Source organism: Triplophysa rosa, linkage group LG22 (genome assembly GCF_024868665.1).
Source record: "Triplophysa rosa linkage group LG22, Trosa_1v2, whole genome shotgun sequence".
Taxonomy (NCBI): domain Eukaryota; kingdom Metazoa; phylum Chordata; class Actinopteri; order Cypriniformes; family Nemacheilidae; genus Triplophysa; species Triplophysa rosa.
This window is the reverse complement of record NC_079911.1, coordinates 13,349,801-13,367,729: the sequence shown is the minus strand read 5'-3', so window position 1 is coordinate 13,367,729 and position 17,929 is coordinate 13,349,801. Positions and strand designations below refer to the sequence as shown.

The following is a 17,929-nucleotide window of genomic DNA, read 5'->3' as shown; positions in this document are numbered from 1 at the left end:
CTTGACATTAAGCATTGTCATGTGGTTGTCCTTTGGACAAGTAAATTTGTCATTCACTAGTCCGAGTACAAAAATTACTTGTCCAAAGATGATATTTCATTTGAATTATAATATAATATAATATAATCAATATAATTGTTTCGGATTTAGATTGGTCAAGTTTGCTTCTAAGCATTTAACTAGTGTCCGCTTTGGCCGCCTGAATTTGGTTATAGGCCTACTCTCCGTGACTGCTATAAAACAAAGGCAAGCAGTAATTATTATTAGTGTTAAGGCTGTAAATTAACTTTTTTTGCACATAGCACTGGTGCTAGAGATGTTTAAAGTTTGGTAGCACAGGCAGAAATGTGCAAGTGTAGTTCATTATGAATAGGCAGATAACTGACAAAAGACATTAATGTTACATACAGATGGATAAATTAGGGCCATATCATTTTTAGATTACCTAAACTTGTTTTAATATTTCTAAGTTCTGTGTTTTTCCTTTTTAACTATACAATAGTGGTATATTTGTCCACATAAATTAGTAGTAAACTGGTAAACTGCAGTAAAATTCTTACTATATTGTTTTTGAACTTTACTATAGTATACATTGTTTATCAATTTACTACAAGGGCACTTCAATTTTCAATAGCAAATACTATAGTACACTACTGTATTTTTTGTCTGAGTGTTCAATTTAACAGGACTTTTATTTTGACGGGTCTTCTGGAAGATGCTTGTTTGCATATAGCTTCACTCAAACAGTAAAACGCTCGTAAAATAAACTCTCAGAGCAACTCTGGAGATGAAGTTCATGTGTTCACATCCTCATACAGTGCAGCGCAGATAATTCTTCGACCATCACTCCTGTTGTATGTTAAACTGTGCACATAATTCACTCAGACACGCAGAACAGCCAGATGACATTTAAATAACAGGCTTCCGCGTCCGCATGGACTCAGTGCGGTGCATATTGATTATTGTCACACACAAACAAACACAAACACGCAGCTCTGTCTAATGCACATATTCTTATTATTCTACGTATATGTCGCACTGTTTTTTTTTCAAGTTACTTGTCTGGTCGGGCAAGTAAAATTCTCTCTCACGTGCCCATACAAAACATTCACTTGTCCCGGACAAGCGACAAGCGTTAATGTCGAGCCCTGCTTGACCATAACACACAGCCAACTCACCAAATTACAGCTGTACAAACACAAACACGCTTTACAGTAGCAACAAACCATCTGTCTGTCGCAGTCTCTGAAATATGTTATTGTTCGCTCTGGAAACATAATAAATAATGTCCACAGAATTGAACAAACTCACAGAAGCTTTACTTCCTTATTGCTCTTTACACAAAGAATGTCACACACAGGGTTTCTATATATTTTGCGAGACTTCCCATAGACAATGCTTTTTATAAACTGTGTATTTTATATCCTACCCCTACCTCTGGGCCTTTAATTGAAAATGTAAATGTTTTAGTGTATGAAATATTTGCGGCATCTGGCGGTGAGATAACGCATTGCAAACAGTGGCTCACTTTTCTTTCGAAGCACTAGGGTGGCTGACACAGAACTAAGATGTCGTCGCGTTTTCGCTTCTTTGCCGAAGGGGATTACATATTTATGTTACATTGTAGAGCAGTTTGTCCGTTTAGAGCTCCTGTAGAAACAACATGGCAAATTCCATGCATACCTGGATAAGCTGTTACATTTGCCAAAGTGTGTACTAAACATTCTGTTTAAACGGCAAGTAATACTGCATCCCACAATGCAATGTGCTCAATTTTCTAGTGTAACAAAAGAAAAAAAACTTCAAGACATCAACTGTGGATTGCTAATTTGATGCTTATGTTTTATGTAAAAAGCGGTACTGTCTTAAATATTTATTATTGTATAACGTTTATTGTTTCACATTATAAATAAATTAATTAATCACGATTAATTGATTCCAAAACAAGCGTTTGTGTTTATATAATACATGTGTGCGTGGCGTGTTTATTTATATGCATATATAAATACACAATCATACATATTTTTATTTTTAGACATAATATAAATTATATTTAAATATAAATGTATGTATATTTTTATGTAAATATTTGTTATATACACATGTATGTGTGTGCATTTATATATACAGCCAAAGGAAAATTGCAGTATTTTAGGTCTGAAAAAATACAGGCCATCTTTTCTGTTATTATGACCTTTTTCTCCAGTTTTAATTTTCTGCAAATAAATGCTAATAGAAACATTATTTTTATTTGAAATTTGGGAGAAATATTGTTAGTAGTTCCCAGAATGAAACAAAAATGATAATTTTACCTAAACACATACCTACTGTATAAATAGTAAATTCTGAAAAACTGATAATAATTTTAAAATGGTCTCTTAATTTTTTCCGTGGCTGTTTGCTGTTTGAAAAACATCAGTTAGAAAATGAGAGTCAAACAATGTCCAAACATTTGCCACCTACTTACATCTTATTAAGCTGAGACAGCATGTATGAACCTAAGACTAAGGTATCAGATACTCGAGGTTCATTCGGGTCACGGCTATGGTTCTACCCTATGGGTCTTTGTACACTTGGTGGAGCGTTCAAGACAAAAATGAGAGTGGAGGAAAACAGACGAGCACGCAACAGGCAAAAGAAAACAAAACAGAGAACTGCATGAGAGAAAAGAACAGCCGTTTACCACCAAACATTTCATGACTGGGCGTCCTAGAAAAACTAACAGCATCTGAAGACACAACAGGCAGATGCATGGGATCAACAACAGGTTTTGTAAGGAAAGGATTTAAGTTTGGAATGGAGTCATCAACGGCTTCTGTAGAGGTGAAAGGATCTACACCACCGAAGAAAAACAGAGAACAACAGGAAGAGGTTAGAAATACAAAGACACAAAGAAAGAAAGAAAGCATGCAAACTGAGACTGCAGGACAAATGAGATGAAGCCAGTTCGGTCTAGACTTCAAAATTAGTTCATAAATAGATGTTTGTAGACGGTAAATGTAAATAAAGAACTAAATCAGACATCTGACATGGGTGGTAATAACATCAAGCATGCATCCAAACTCAATGGAACAGAAAGGTGGGTTGTTTAAATCTAATATTACAATTTTATTTAATAAATATCAGAAATCGAATAAACTAACTAGTTTGGCTCTCGATTATGTTTAATGTACAACTTTAATACGTTGTTTATAGATTTTTTCTGTAAGTTCTTTAAAGACAATATAAGTGATTTTCACAAAACACGTTTAGCTTGCTTAATAATAAATAAATATATAAATAACACTTGCATAATATACTGAAACAATACATAGTGGGAAATAATGTAAGTTTGATTTAATAAATACAAGTTTGACTGGACATTGAAAAGTGTTGTCAGAATACTACTGCGCTTTTTAACCTAATGTGCGATCTCGGTTATATATTTGTTTCAGACATCATGAGTTTCATTAATTATTTATACAATTATACCAAAGACATTCATTAAGATTATCATTATAATCGTTATAATTATAATATCACATGCATTTTATAAACAAATCCCCAAACTTGAGTCTGAAAGTCACAGTAAGCCTCTGCTGGCTTTTATTTTCAGTAAAAAAAACCTAACATTAGACAGCAAAAATAGTCTGAGTCCAACATTGAGCTTCAATTCACATCAAGGCATATTCTGTGAAAACTGCTGAGTGTTTTTATGCAGTTTAATCCAATAAACCCTGAAGGCCGCAGGCTTTTTCTGGCCCTGACTGACTGCTAACGGAAGTCAATACTGTATCACATCATCCCCCATGTTAAATATTATCTTACATGCCATATCTGCACGTTGGTTAAATATTAGACCATAATTTTTCAGATTGTGCAGATTAGATCTGAATTAGGCAAATAAGAGGTCTCAGCATGTAAACCCAAAGAACACGCTTTGTACTGTGCACTGAATTCCAGAGGGAACGTTTGTTGTTCTAGGTTTGATTACTGAGGAGAACTCAATGTTGATGTAAGATCTCAGATGAGTATTAATGCAGATGTGTAAATTCCTGTGGTGCGACCTGCTCACCTCCCCATGAGTTGGTTAAAGGCAGGCCAGAGGAGAGAGGCAGGGTGGGCTGGAACGCTGGCTGCAGGTCCAACAGATCGTTCGGAACCTTCGGTATACTGGAGCCAGACACGCAGCACGCACGCACACACACACACACACACACACACACACACACACACACAGAAATTGAATGTCTGTGAATGTGAATGTCTTCCATAAAACAGCACTCTAAAGGCCAAGAATTTCAGTCGCACAGCAAAGACAAACTTGGCAAGTTCATTTGAAGTGCTAAGAGTGGAGCTTAAGAGTTTGCATGCAGTCAATAACTTCTTCATATCCAAATTCCGTTTGGGCAGGAATTCAGACACTCAAAAGGGAAAATAAGCAAACACAGATTGATTCTAAAAACGGCTTTTAAGGCTAAATCTGAGAAAGCTGAGGCTGTCCAGGTACATCATCTAGATGTGAGAAATCGCAAAGTAAATTATAAAGTAAAAGAAGATTTCTCTAAATCACAATCTCAGAACTAACAAATATGTTTTTTGGACTTCAGGGTGAGTAAATGAACAGCAAGTTTTCATTTTTAACTGAACAAACCTTTTCAGTGAACTTACCCGGCCACAGAATGTTTAATACTTAGGATTTGAGATTTTAACAAACCCCCAAGTACCAGCAATAATAACCGTGCTAACAAATGCCACTTGTGTTATAACTCATGATATGTGCCAGCTGCTTTTTGAATGTCATTATAATTAAAAGCACATTTGATTTAATGATATATGACATCACAGCAGCATGAGAGGAATTCTACTGTGCACGTGCAAGTCTCTTACTTGTTAGTGAAGCTACTGGGTGTGGAGAACAGGTCAATGGCTGGGGCGGTGCTGATGGTGCCTGTCGCCGTGGAAACGGGGGATGCAGCAGTCGTGGAGGACGTGGAGGGCTTCTTAGTAAGTTCCTTCAGACGCTGCTCCTTGATAATGGAAGAAGTTAAATCTTTGAATCGTTAAAAGTTCAAACCTGTTGTAGGGAAACGTACCTTAAGTGCTTTTAATCGTGACTGTTCTTCCTCCAGCGCAGCCTGCTTCTCCCTCTCATCAACTTTGGTGAAAGAGATACCCGTGTTGGCCAGGGAGGACACAGCGTTGGACAGAGTACTAGCTCTGTTTGGAAGCGAGATTATAAGAGGAAGTGATATAATAAACATGCCACTGTGAAAATGCTTGGGTGGCATACATGTAGACATCACTGATAGCTTGTTCACACAACACATTTTAACTGCTTCCTCTACAGGAACTCACTTTGACCCAGGACTTCCACAAAAAAGTCTATGTTAGCAAAGCTTGTATTTTTTTAAGCCCTTGACCAAATTGCAAGTCATCAAATTCCTGTATAGTACATTACATAAAACAACAGTAGCAAATAAAGTAAGACATATTGTAAAGTCAGCCAGTCATTATTGGAAAATAAACAAATATACAGCTACTTATAACAATTTAATAAAATAAATAAAATGAAATAAAAAATATATATAAAAAATTCATTTTTGTTGTTTTTCAATAGCAGCTAATCATGTTAAACATACAATGTTTTTATTAGGGCTGTGCAAAAATATTGATACATGTAACTATCGCAATATTTTTTTTCGATAGTGACACCTCTACTATCGATTTTTTTAAAATCATGTCATATACATTAGGCCAAAAGTAAGTGGAAGCGAGCATGGAGAAAAGTATAAGAACGCTTGGAGCTCTCAGAGCTGATGTGTGGGTGTGCTTTGGTTTTCAAAATAAGTAATGGAGTAATAAGTTATAAGTTATATAAAATAATGCTGTTTGTAGGCTTCGCAAGTCATGACACAAGTAGGGCTGTCACGATTATTAAATAATCGTCTCATCGCGATTGTTTGACCTCATCGCGATGGTTTCAGATCGTCGCGATTATTGCACATCTCTATAGAAGACACTAGGGGGAGCTGTAGTGCATCTGCATATTGCATATTTTAGTGTATATATTGTAATTAAAGCATGGTGATACTTGTAAAATGTACCACCACAACACAATCACTTAAAAAAAAAACTAAAACATATACAAATTACCTGCAGTACAATTTAATATTATTTAAGCAAATCTCAGTGTGAAAACCAGTCTACCAAAATTTCATTAACACACAAGTTAAATTTTATTGTAGTCTTGCAAGTGAGAAAAAAACAGACTAGAAGCTTTTCTATGACTGATAGTATTTTAATGGTGGCTTCAATTCACTCCTGATCAATTTACTTCATTTACAAGTATTTGGCGGTTGTATTATTGACAGGTAAAAGCCTAAACCTTAAATATATGATGACCCAATTTTTTCCAATGTATTTCCAAGGAAAAAACATAGTCTTGTATTCAGAACAATATGGTCGTTTCAATCGCTGAATCAAAAATGCATGAGAATTAAATGTCAAAAACAGACAATTAATCGTCATAATCGTCAAAGCCCTAAAACAGACAATTAATCGCCATAATCGCAATGATTTATTAGACAATTAATTGTCAATCAAATTTCATAATCGTGACAGCCCTAGACACAAGTCACTTGGCTACTGCAGTGCATTAGACAAAAAGTTTATTAAGAAAAGTAACAATGACATTTATTGTGCGTGAGCCACCTTATTCCCCTGTGCTACCTACTTGAGGGGTGCATTCCACAGTTTGAGAACCCAAACCTCTGATCTAAAGGTCCATGCATCGCACATCATGGCCACTCTGCAGAGGTAAGGGATGTTTTTACACTTATCCTTACAGAATACCCCCGGTGGTGCACAGCATGTTGTATTTCTAGCTCTACTTTTTACATTTTCTATTTAAAGTATTGCAATATATCGCAAATGTGTATCGTATCAAAATACATAGCAATATTTTGTATCGTGATATGTATCGTATCTGGAGGCACTTGCCAATACACAGCCCTAGTTTTTATATACAAATAAACAACACACAGTAACTTCAAAATCTGCACTGATAACTTTCAACGTCCTGAAGCTTTTCCCACAAACACTGAATAAAAGTCACAAACAAAGAATGCAAAATGATGACCTAATGAACCCCTCACACGCTAGAAAGTTAAAAACAAGACGTTTGGAAGTCAGTGTACCTGCTGGCGGCCGTGGAGTCTTTAACCTTTTTCCCCTCTAATGAAGCCAAGTGCTGCTCCAGGGCATCGAGAAGGCTACTGGGGGCCTGGAGGAATGGAAAAATAACATTATCTTACAGGCCAGTACACTCACTGACCACAGAACAAACACACATATACGGCACACATACTGTACACACATACTCGTACACAAACACGAGAACATGCAAAGGTACTTGAAAGTAACCACGAGGAGACCGAGCTCTGAGTACACAGAGAGAGGAGAGCGAGATGCAGGTACTTACACAAACTGTAAACTGAAAGTGGAAAGATAAGGAAAGATACAGAATATAAAGGTGGGTGTTTAATATTTATAGGATATTTGAGAAATATAAGATGTGAAGAGGTAAAGCAGAATAAACAACCCCCAAATTGAAACGACTGTAAATAGAGTAAAAAAACATTTGTACCTAAACTGTATATCATGACACTCATCTTTGGAACACAAAAGAATATATTTTGCGAAATGTCTCTGTGGTTTTGTGTCCATTCAATGGAAGTCAATGGGGACCAATGTTGTTTGGTTACCACATTCTTTAAAATATATTCTTTTGAGTTCTGCAGAAGAAACAACTCATACATGTTTGCAAAGACATTAGGATGAACAAATGATGAAAGAATTTTCATATTTGGGTGAACTGTCACTTTAAGAAAACCGTAAAAAGCCATTTTTTTTAAGAGTAAATCAAAACCAATTCAGGCTGCCTTACATGTGTGACTACTTAAATCACTTTCTAAAGTTTCAGGCCTGTAATCCATCTAGTGTCACACCTTTATGTGCTGTATGAATAAAGCATTAGAATAGTTAGAGCGATTCCCCTCATCAATGACATGCAGAGATGTCCGCATGCGCAGATCACCACAGCCCTGCGGGATGCAGCCGCAATGAACGAGCAGATTAGCTGCAGTTCCAGAACTCTCTCATGTATTACGGATCAAGAACTCAACTATTTCCAGCTAACCGGACGTTCGAGAGTTCTAAAACCCGCTTGTTTGAACAAAGCCTCGCTAGGTTTGTCTGTAAAGCACAAGCAGTGTCTCGCAGGAAAGGGCAATACGATACGACGGAAAAGTAAGACAGCAAAAACAGTCATTGCTGAAGGGATAAAAGCTTAAAAAAAAATCAAAGCCAATACATTCAAGTCCTCACCTGTGATAAGTCAGGTATATCCCCCCGATCGATTCCCACTTGCTGTAAAGAGCAGAAATGGAAAGATTTCGGTTAAAGGAACAATTCACCTTCAAAATGAAAATTCTGTCATTATTTACACGCGTTCTTGTCATTTCAAACCTGTATGACTTTCTTTCTTCTGCAGAACACAAAAGAAGATATTTTGAAAAAATGAAAAACAGAAAACCGTTGACTTGCATTAGTTAAGCGTCGATACAATAGAAGTCAATAGAGACCAACGGTTTTAGGTTACCAACATTTTTCAAAATATCTTTGTGTTTTGCAGAAGAAAGAAAATCACACAGATTTAAAAAGGCAACAGGGTGAGTAAATAATGACAGAATTTTCATTTTGAAGGCAAACTATTCCTTTAGTGTGTTTAGCGTATATCAGATCGACTTTATATTCTAAAAAGTGCTGTTGTACATTACTACACAACAGCACTCTTACTCATGGGATATTGCTTTATTATGAGCTGTGCAGGTTACGTGACTCTCACCTCTGCCACTTTGAGAAACTCTGAGATTCTTGTCATGCGAGTGAGGAATTTCTTATAGATGTCCAGACCCTCTTTACACTGGACTTTCTTCATGTCAAAGTACTTCTCTGTAAATGAAGTCAGATTTTAGGAAGAATTTTCTTCCAACTACATTTTGGTTTTCGTTGCTCTGCGATTTCGCACGGCTGAGTTATGCTCTGCATTTGTCGTCACAACATGACCCGAAACGGCTCTCGCTGACATGTTACTCTCCCACAGAAACTCAGAAACTCAAGCCAATAACTACATCTTAGTCTCATGCTTAGAGCCGTCCAACACAAACACACTCCAATGGAGGACTAAGCAATACATTCAATAGCAAATTTCACCATGGCTGAAAAACAATGAGATAATATCTGTACTGTTACACCAATTCAATCTATTATTAGTGAATGAAGCTCGCTTTTCCAGAGAATTGACACATCACCTGATACGATTTTCTAGATAAGTTTCATCTGGCTTTCTAGCTAATAAGCACTTAAAGTGAAAATAGGTTTGGTTTAAATAACTGCCCCAAACACTGACATTACCATTACTTATTTCTAATAAATATGCATTTGCGTATAACCAAAGGGGGAGATTTGTTTAAATGGCCCCAGGTGGTAAACAAGCCACTGTAAAACAAAGTGACAAGTCGGTTCATAGTCCAATTCAGCTGTCGATGAGTGTGTTGATATCATCAATGTTGTATCATTAGTTGGGTTCAAAGGTTTCTTTAACAGGAACCAACAACACAAATAAGCCAATAAGCGAGTTTGGAAAGCTTTTGTAAGATAACAGCTCACCGAGCAGGTTGATGATCCCTTCATTGTAGGCTGCAAACAGGCGGATGGCGTCTTTAAACAGAAGCATGAACGCTGCGTTAATGACCCCGTTTGTGAGCTCATTGGCATTTACCTGTGGAAACGAAATGAACAAAACTTAACATGGACCTGAATGATTTAGGAATGAATAACCAATGACAAAAAACTTAGGTAGAGTGTTTCATAAAGATCAAGCCATTAGTTTGGATGTAAAACTGCTAAATATTGTTTTTTGTTATCTTAAACTCACGTTGAAGTCGAGAAGGGCGTCCATCTGGTTTTGGATGATTGGAATCGTCTTAAGGAGCTTCTCTGTGTTCATAGTTCTCATGACTCCAACCGCCCTTTGACGACAAAAAAGACGTAACTACACAATTTGTTTTTGTAATTGCCCAATATGGCTGTCTGACATAAAGGGATTGAAAGACCGATTTAAAGGAACAGTCAACCCAAAATTGTTTTTAACAGTTTTCTCACCATTGTGTCGACCCCTATGACTTTCTTATTTCCCATGAAGCATAGCAAAGTTTGCACAGCTCTTTTGGTTACAATGAAAGTAAATATGGATTAACGCGACCAAGTTTCTAAAAAAGAGAATAGCTGAAAGACCCTTTTATTAAAGCAATCTGGACCAATACAATATTTGCACAATAGTCAGGGGGATTAGAATAAGAAGAGAGTGAGTAAATGATGATAATTTTCAGTTTTGGGTGAACTATCCCTTTAAGAACTAAACTGTCATACCCTCGTTTTACTTTCGTGAAGTCAAATGCCACTTGTCGGTACGAGACGGCCTTTTCGTTTAAGTAGCGGCTGTACCTCCGGATGAAGGTGGACATGTCATATCCTGTAAGAAAACAGAATTTTGTCATTTCACCATTTGTCTTTTGATGTCATAGCGACCTCTAAGTTCTTGAATGTAGTCATGTCGTGATGTCATGTTCTCATTTCAGTCTTTGATCATATTCAAGGTATACAGAGTTCTTTGCTTTACTGCATTATTTATGAACTGTAATAACTACTGATACGTCTCTGAAAAGTGCAACATCTAGATGAAATTGGGATTAGCCTAGCCAGGAAAACGGGTTCTTAAAAGACACTCCATCTACAGAGGCTGATGTACTGATTCCTCTGCTACATCCTGGAAGCGCTGGCTGCCAGGCAGCTTGTTAACATGGGAAAAGCCTTGGGTAAATAAACTCACTAGTGCTTTATTTAAGCTGTAAATCGGCCATGTTGCCGAACATGTCCCTTGGGGAATTCATAGACGGGGTGGGTTTTGAAAAGTGGAAGCCACTCACTCCCGTATGCACGTCTAACCATTACTATCATCAAAATGATGTGCTCGGTACATTCTGTCAGCTCCTCAGATATTCATCACGTCTACATCTGTCTTACGTTTGGACACTCATAAAAATGAATGACGCACGTGGGACGTGTTTGGAAAAACAGAATGACTAATGAAGCGTCAGGGTGAAAGAACTTACCTTGTAACCCACTTTTGTCCAAAAAATTACTGAGGTTGAATAATGTGTTCCTGGAGGCCAGATATTGTACAAATCTCTGTCAACAGAAAAAAACAGAGTTTGGCATTCAATTATTTATTTGCAAGTTAATCACTGTGTGAAGACACATTTGTCAAAAACACGTGGCAGATGTGCAAGGTTAACTGTTTAAGCTGGAGTCTTAAAGATGAAACCTGCACATGTTAAGTCCGGCTATAAAGCCAGGACAAAAGTGATCCGTGTGTTTGACGTTGCTGACCTCGTTGCCATAGACCATAATGTGGTGTGTGGTGATGAGGGTTTTGAACAAGACCACCCAGCTGGTGTTGGTGGTGCGCTCAAACAGCGTGTCGGCTAGCTGAGGGATGTTAACATTCATCTCATTGGTGCACTGGATCAGATCTGGTGAGAGAGGGAGTTTATGAACATCATTGTGTTTACAATTCAAACTGTCAGCACGCCAGTGCATTTGTGCCCCAAATAAATTAACGTTTTTGTTTGTTACCATTTGTTTCAACCTTCAAACCATACAGTGTGTCCAACACAATCTCACGGCAAATCGTAGCTATTTTACGAGGTGGATAATTAGTGTAAATTCGTACAATCTCATTTAATGCGTTTTAGAATGATCTGCTTTTCTCATCTCAAGCGTCATATATTACAATCGATTTTCAACCGGTTCACGGTGAATCGTTACATCCCTAGTCTTAACTGAGTGAGTTTTTGACGCAAGTACGTCATCGCTCCGTGTGCATGTACCCCATCCGCCACTTTGTAAAATAGTTACAAATTCCCATGAGATCAGGCTGGTGTGTTTTCACTATCAACTGTGGTGTTTTTCATTGATAATACAAAATGTAAATACATATTACAGTACAGAGTACATTTACAGTAAATTGTAATTAAAACTGCAACTTATGCCTCTCTATTGCCATCTCTGGTAAAACAGGTTATTGAACACTCTTTACGTCAGTTGAATTCAAATGATGTCAAAATAACATTTCCTGTGAAATCGTACCTGACTGCTAAAATAATAAATCTTTATTATTAACTAAACAATACAAATGGAGGAAGGAGACAGTTTTGAACACAGATTTTTTATGTACTTGCACAATAACTGAGTTTTATTTCTAACTTATTTTAACTTTAATCAAACAAAAGATATGGACTGCATCTTTAATATGCACTGAAGAGTGAACATCATGCAAGTATGACATTAAACACTAAAAGCTAACCTTCAAACTTACGACCACTGTTTTCAATTTAGCAAGAAGCTTGCTAGCCTATTTACGGATAGATAAAAAAACAGCGTTTCCAAAAACTGGAAGTGGTTGGTTTCTGAAACAAAGGTGTTGCTCATAATTAGCATTCAGACAAGGGTGACATGGTTTAAGTGAGAGACATGCATTGATATCCTGTTCTTTATTAGGTCTTGGCAAGTCCACAGACAGCTGCGCTCAAAGAGAGATCCCTCAAGACTCTCTCTACGCCACAGATACTGTGAGACTCATTCAGACATAGCTTATTATGCCATTCATGAAACACCCCACAGACACGAGCTCACGGCTGAGGGTAGACAACACCGTCTGCCTACTAGGAATCACATCTATAACATTATATCAGCATTATCTTGGCATGATAAAGCAACAGATTTAAGTTATTTTAAGAGCTGAATGAAAGAGAAAAAACTCCAGAAATGAAAACCGCTTTTTAATGAAACACAATAGAATATTTTGAAGTACGTACATGCAGTTACAATGATCAGGGAGCTCTTGAGCTTCAAAAAGAATGTGCAAAAGAATTAAGGATTAGTAAATTAACTAAATGAAAACGCAAAACCCACTTCCTCTCTTCACAACATACCATTTCAAAGAAACCAGATTAATTATACACTCCCCAACAAATTACTAGCCATATTACTGCACACAGGCTTTTGATGTGAATGATGTTAAAACATGCTGCCTTCATGAGCGCCCAGAGCATGGGTGGTCCACCGAATGCCTTCTCTTTTACAGATAACATCCACCATTTAAACCTGCACAAAGGCTTGGCCATGTGACAACAAAAGACTTTTCACAGCCAACACAAAACGCATGACGGTTTTACAAACGCACATGTCCACAGGGCTCTGACCAACGATGGAAGCAAGCCGACAGGAGACAGCGTGCTATCAATGTCTGCCTGAAGCATGATAACTGGACACTATCAGATTTACTGTACACCGACCCACAAACAGAGGGAGGAGATATCTGTTGGATATTTTTCTTAGTCAAGACCCACCCAGTGTTTTGTCGGTTTCTGTTGGAGATGTAATAGAGACAAGCAAGATCGTGCTTTAACACTTGGAAAGACCAGGTAGGGTAGCTGCTTATAATGCATTCGAACATGTGACGGTCACATGACCAGAAACATATGGTCATGTGACCTGCTCTTTCACAGGAAGGTTAAGACTTTTTAAAATGCACATCGGTATGCTGCAAATGCAGAGTGCTTAAGGACGAAACACATATTTTTACATTTCTAAAGGAACAGTGGCAGGTTCTTTACAGACAGAAGCTTTCTGTTGTCACACCTGAGATGTACTACACATTGTTAAATAGCATCAAAGCAAGCATGAAAAAATGCTTTGTTAAGCAGTTGCGTTTGAATATGGACTAAAATAACGAACTTTGATAAACCTCAAGTTGCTTCTGCTGTTGTAGAAACCTGTGCAAATCTGTGGCATCAGATTCCATGTCGGTCCTACTTATTAATACATCTCCATTACAAGATTATCTGAGGAAAGAATTCAGACCTGCCCAAACACAGATATAGCCACATGAGTCCTCTTTCCTGATACTACAGCCAAACAGTTAGGCTATCCCAGAGGCAAACATTTGAATCGCAACCTACTTATGCAATAAATATCCATGTTGAGATGACACTGATGGGCATCATCTTCAGGGTAAATGATGAAATCACATGCCAAAATGTGCACTAGCAGTAGGGTTGTAACGATACACTCAGCTCACGATTCGGTACATATCTCGATGCTGGGTTCACGATACGCAACACATCTCTATATTTTGAACAAAATAAAAAATTCAAATAACATTTATTTTCAAAATATTACCAATTTCAGTAACTTATTTTGTTGCACATACAATTTAATTAAGAATTTTAACATTTTAAGTCTTAACTGAAATTAGAATTAAGACCAGTGTCAATTTTGATAGCAAATTTTGATTTAGTTTTAGTCATAGTCTTTTGACTAAAATGCAATTTAGTTTTAGTCATCCCAATTTATAACTGTTTTAGTCTATTTTTAGTCGACATAATCTACATTATATTAGTCTACTAAAATCTATCTGGATTTACTGGGTGTAATTTAATTTAATTGGTGTAATTAAATGTTCCATACAAAGATTTAACTGTTTCGACATAATTTACTTTACCTTGGAATTAAATTAAACCAGGTCATTTCCTTTATTTTTCAGAAAAGTTGAGTAACTACTGGATATGCATTGTTGTAACACAGAGAATATTAGACCATGAACGACATGTAGCAGTTCATTCAGTCTCATTTTGACTCGTTCGTTCAGTGAAGGGCGTGTTCATTCAGTACATTCAACCAATGAAACGCTCTAACAGAGCTCACACTCAAGCGCTATTGGCTCGTGTCTCTTTGAAGCTGCGCTGTCTTTGCTTGAGACAGTAATGAAAAAAATATCTTTCAAAAAGACATATTACATAAACTGTATTACATTTCTTCAATCATGCAGATCACATACTTGTTTTTTAGCATGTCATTCGATCTTTTAATATACAGTACGACTCACTTCATCGCTTCTCTGATCGGAACAGCGCTGGTTTCTTTTGGCTTACTTTATGTTGCATATCACGTTATGCAGCAGCTCACGTTAGCGGATAAATTAACATTGGCATTTAAAAACATTTGTGCTGCCTTTGTAATGAGTTTCGGGGTGACTCGCCTGCAGCCACGCTTCAAGTTTGCTGAGTTTTAACACGGATTGTCAAGGAAAATATGAAGCTTTGTAAACCACTTGGAGACACAGATTGTGTCTTGTGCTTCCCCTTCTCACAGAGAAACGAAATGAACTTCTCTCTCTACCTCATATGTGAGATAAGCACACGTGACGCACTGGCGCAGGGTAGGTAGCGTCTTGACCGCTGAACGAATAGAATTAAACATATCGTAAAATATCCCCATCTCTCGTATCATTTTTGCATCGCGAAATATCGTAATACGAAGTATCGTTACACCCCTAACTAGAAGTGTTTATTTAAAGGTCCAATGTGTACTTTTTTGGAGGAGTTATTGACAGAAATGCAATATAATATACAAAACTGTGTCTTCAGAGGTGTATAAAGACTTATGTTTTTATTACCTTAGAATGAGCTATTTCTATCCTCATACACCGCGGGTCTCCTTGCATGGAATTCTCCATGTTGTTTCTACAGTAGCCCTAAATGGACAATCTGCTCTACAGAACGCGTTTTGTAAATATGTTATGTCCTTCAGAAAAGAAGCGAAAACGTGACATCTTTGTTCTGTGTCAGCCTCCGTAGAGCTTCAAAAGGGAGGGGTGAGGTGAGCCGTTGGTTGCAATTCACAACCTCACCACTAGATGCTGCTAAATTTCATAAAATGGACCTTTAAATTAATATTACAGTATACAGACTTAAATTGCATTCATAAAACTTGATGTTCATCTAAACATAAGAATGACAGGTCACATATGGTAAAAATACCTTGAATGGGAGGGACAAGTATGTTTGCTGATGACAAACTAAAAAAACTCACCTATTTACTTTGCGGATCAAACATGCAAAACTAACCACTGAATTCCTGTTTCCATGGGCTACGTAATGTATTTGCAAACCATATCAAGTGTCATTGCCAGGAGAGCATGACTAGCATCAATAATTAACCAAGAAAACCTGATTGTCAAAGGACATTGGTCGCAATGCAACTGAGCTCAATACTGTTACAGTTCATCAGTCATCATTTATTCACCCTCATGTCATTTAAAAACTGTGTATGACTTTCTTCTGTGAAACACAAACGTTATTTTAAGAAATGCCTCAATTGTTTTGCGTCTAATGGAAGCCATTTTGTTTGGTTATCAACATTCTTCAAAGTATCCTCTTTTGTGTTCTGCAGAAGAAAGTCATACAGGTTTGGAATGACATGAGGGTGAGTAAAAGATGAAAAAACTTTTCTGAGGTGAACCAATGAAGATAATTGCATGTATTCGACTAGCATAGCAACAACAAGCCCAATTTGCTAATGGCATGCATCGATAAAGAATAACTCATTCATAACCTTCAGAAGTCATTTAGCTCTGAAAACCACAGGAGAACACAGTTGACTCAGCAACAGGATGCTGCAAACTTCCTACAGTTCACGAGAGGAAACTGAATCGACATGAATCTCTCAAAACACTCCAGAAAACAGGCTGATGACAGAGATATTTAGACTCCCTGACCCCCAAAGTGATGAGAGCAGGTGGCAGCGAAAAACACAAACCAAAGCCAGAAAACGTACTCCGTTACTTACGTAACCTCGGTTCCCTGAGACACGGGAACGAGTACTGCGTAGCCTGACGTTATGAGGAAAACTCCTTTTTCTCCGATGACTGAAGCTTTTTCTAATAACGCAGTGAAACTGCATGGCCATTGGTTTGTGAAAAGTAAAATTTTAAACCAATGGCAGCTAAGCTGCACGGACCTATTACGATAGAGCCCGCCAAAGGGGGCGGGGCTTATAGCTATATAAGCAGACACATTGCCAGTGTCCTCAGGTTACTTCGACTGAAGCGACGACCACACAGTACTCGTTCCCGTATCTCAGGGAACCGAGGTTATGTAAGTAACAGAGTATGTTCCCTATCGATACTTCACTCGTACTGCGTAGCAGGACACTATGGGGAACCAATACAATCCCGCCGTGCTATAAGAGGAACGATAACTCAAGACCACCCCGGAACAAGGTTCGGGGGCCAAGCATGAGCAGGAAGCCCTTCCGAGCGGACAGGGCCAAGCTAAGAGGTGTCTCCCGTGGGGCATTGAAGGCCCAAGGAAGAATATGCTTCGATATATGCTAGCGAGATAGCCTCAACTATCCATTTAGAAAGTCTCTGCTTCGTGACCTGGGACCCTGAAGCAAACAAAGAGCTGTTCCAAGCACCTCAAGTGGGCGGAACGCTCGATGTAAACCTTCAGTGCTCTAACTTGGCAGAGTAGGTTTAGCTCCGGGTCCTGCTCAGAGGAGGGGAGCGAAGAAATCGTCACTACCTGTGCCCTAAACAGGGTACAGAGCACCTTCGGTACGTAGCCATGTCTCGGTTTGAGGACCACCCTAGAGTCGTCAGGCCCAAATTCAAGACAGGCAGGGCTCACAGAGAGCGCCTGTAAATCGCCCATGCGTTTAACCGATGCCAGCGCTAGCAGCAGAGCGGTCTTTAGCGTCAGGGAACGAAGGTCCACAGACTGCAAAGGCTCAAAGGGAGAGCTCTTCAGAGCTCTCAACACCGTGGGAAGATCCCATACAGGGATAGTAGAGGGGCGAGGAGGGCAGAGCCGCCTGGACCCCTTTAAAAAATGAACAACGAGGTTGTTCTTTCCCACCGTTTGGCCTGCTATAGGGACGTGGGAAGCCGAAATGGCTGCCACATAGACCTTGAGTGTGGAAG

The 17,929-nt window shown here is 38.2% G+C and overlaps 1 protein-coding gene across 8 annotated transcripts in view; it reads right to left on the bottom strand.

Annotated features, from left to right (window-relative positions):
* Positions 1–17,929, bottom strand: part of picalma (phosphatidylinositol binding clathrin assembly protein a) — a 38,020-nt gene that overhangs the window by 11,796 nt on the left and 8,295 nt on the right. For 4 of the 8 annotated variants that reach the window (XM_057320482.1, XM_057320485.1, XM_057320488.1 and 1 more), the window contains exons 3-13: positions 11,494–11,636; positions 11,217–11,292; positions 10,474–10,576; positions 9,980–10,073; positions 9,712–9,823; positions 8,888–8,994; positions 8,368–8,409; positions 7,179–7,264; positions 5,076–5,199; positions 4,870–5,009; positions 4,055–4,152 (exon numbers count right to left, since the gene is read on the bottom strand). In XM_057320482.1, coding sequence (XP_057176465.1) covers positions 4,055–4,152; positions 4,870–5,009; positions 5,076–5,199; positions 7,179–7,264; positions 8,368–8,409; positions 8,888–8,994; positions 9,712–9,823; positions 9,980–10,073; positions 10,474–10,576; positions 11,217–11,292; positions 11,494–11,636 — 1,125 coding nt within the window. Of the gene's footprint in view, positions 1–2,683; positions 2,834–4,054; positions 4,153–4,869; positions 5,010–5,075; positions 5,200–7,178; positions 7,265–8,367; positions 8,410–8,887; positions 8,995–9,711; positions 9,824–9,979; positions 10,074–10,473; positions 10,577–11,216; positions 11,293–11,493; positions 11,637–17,929 lie in introns of all 8 variants that reach the window. The other 4 variants (XM_057320480.1, XM_057320487.1, XM_057320481.1 and 1 more) reach the window with 3 other exon arrangements.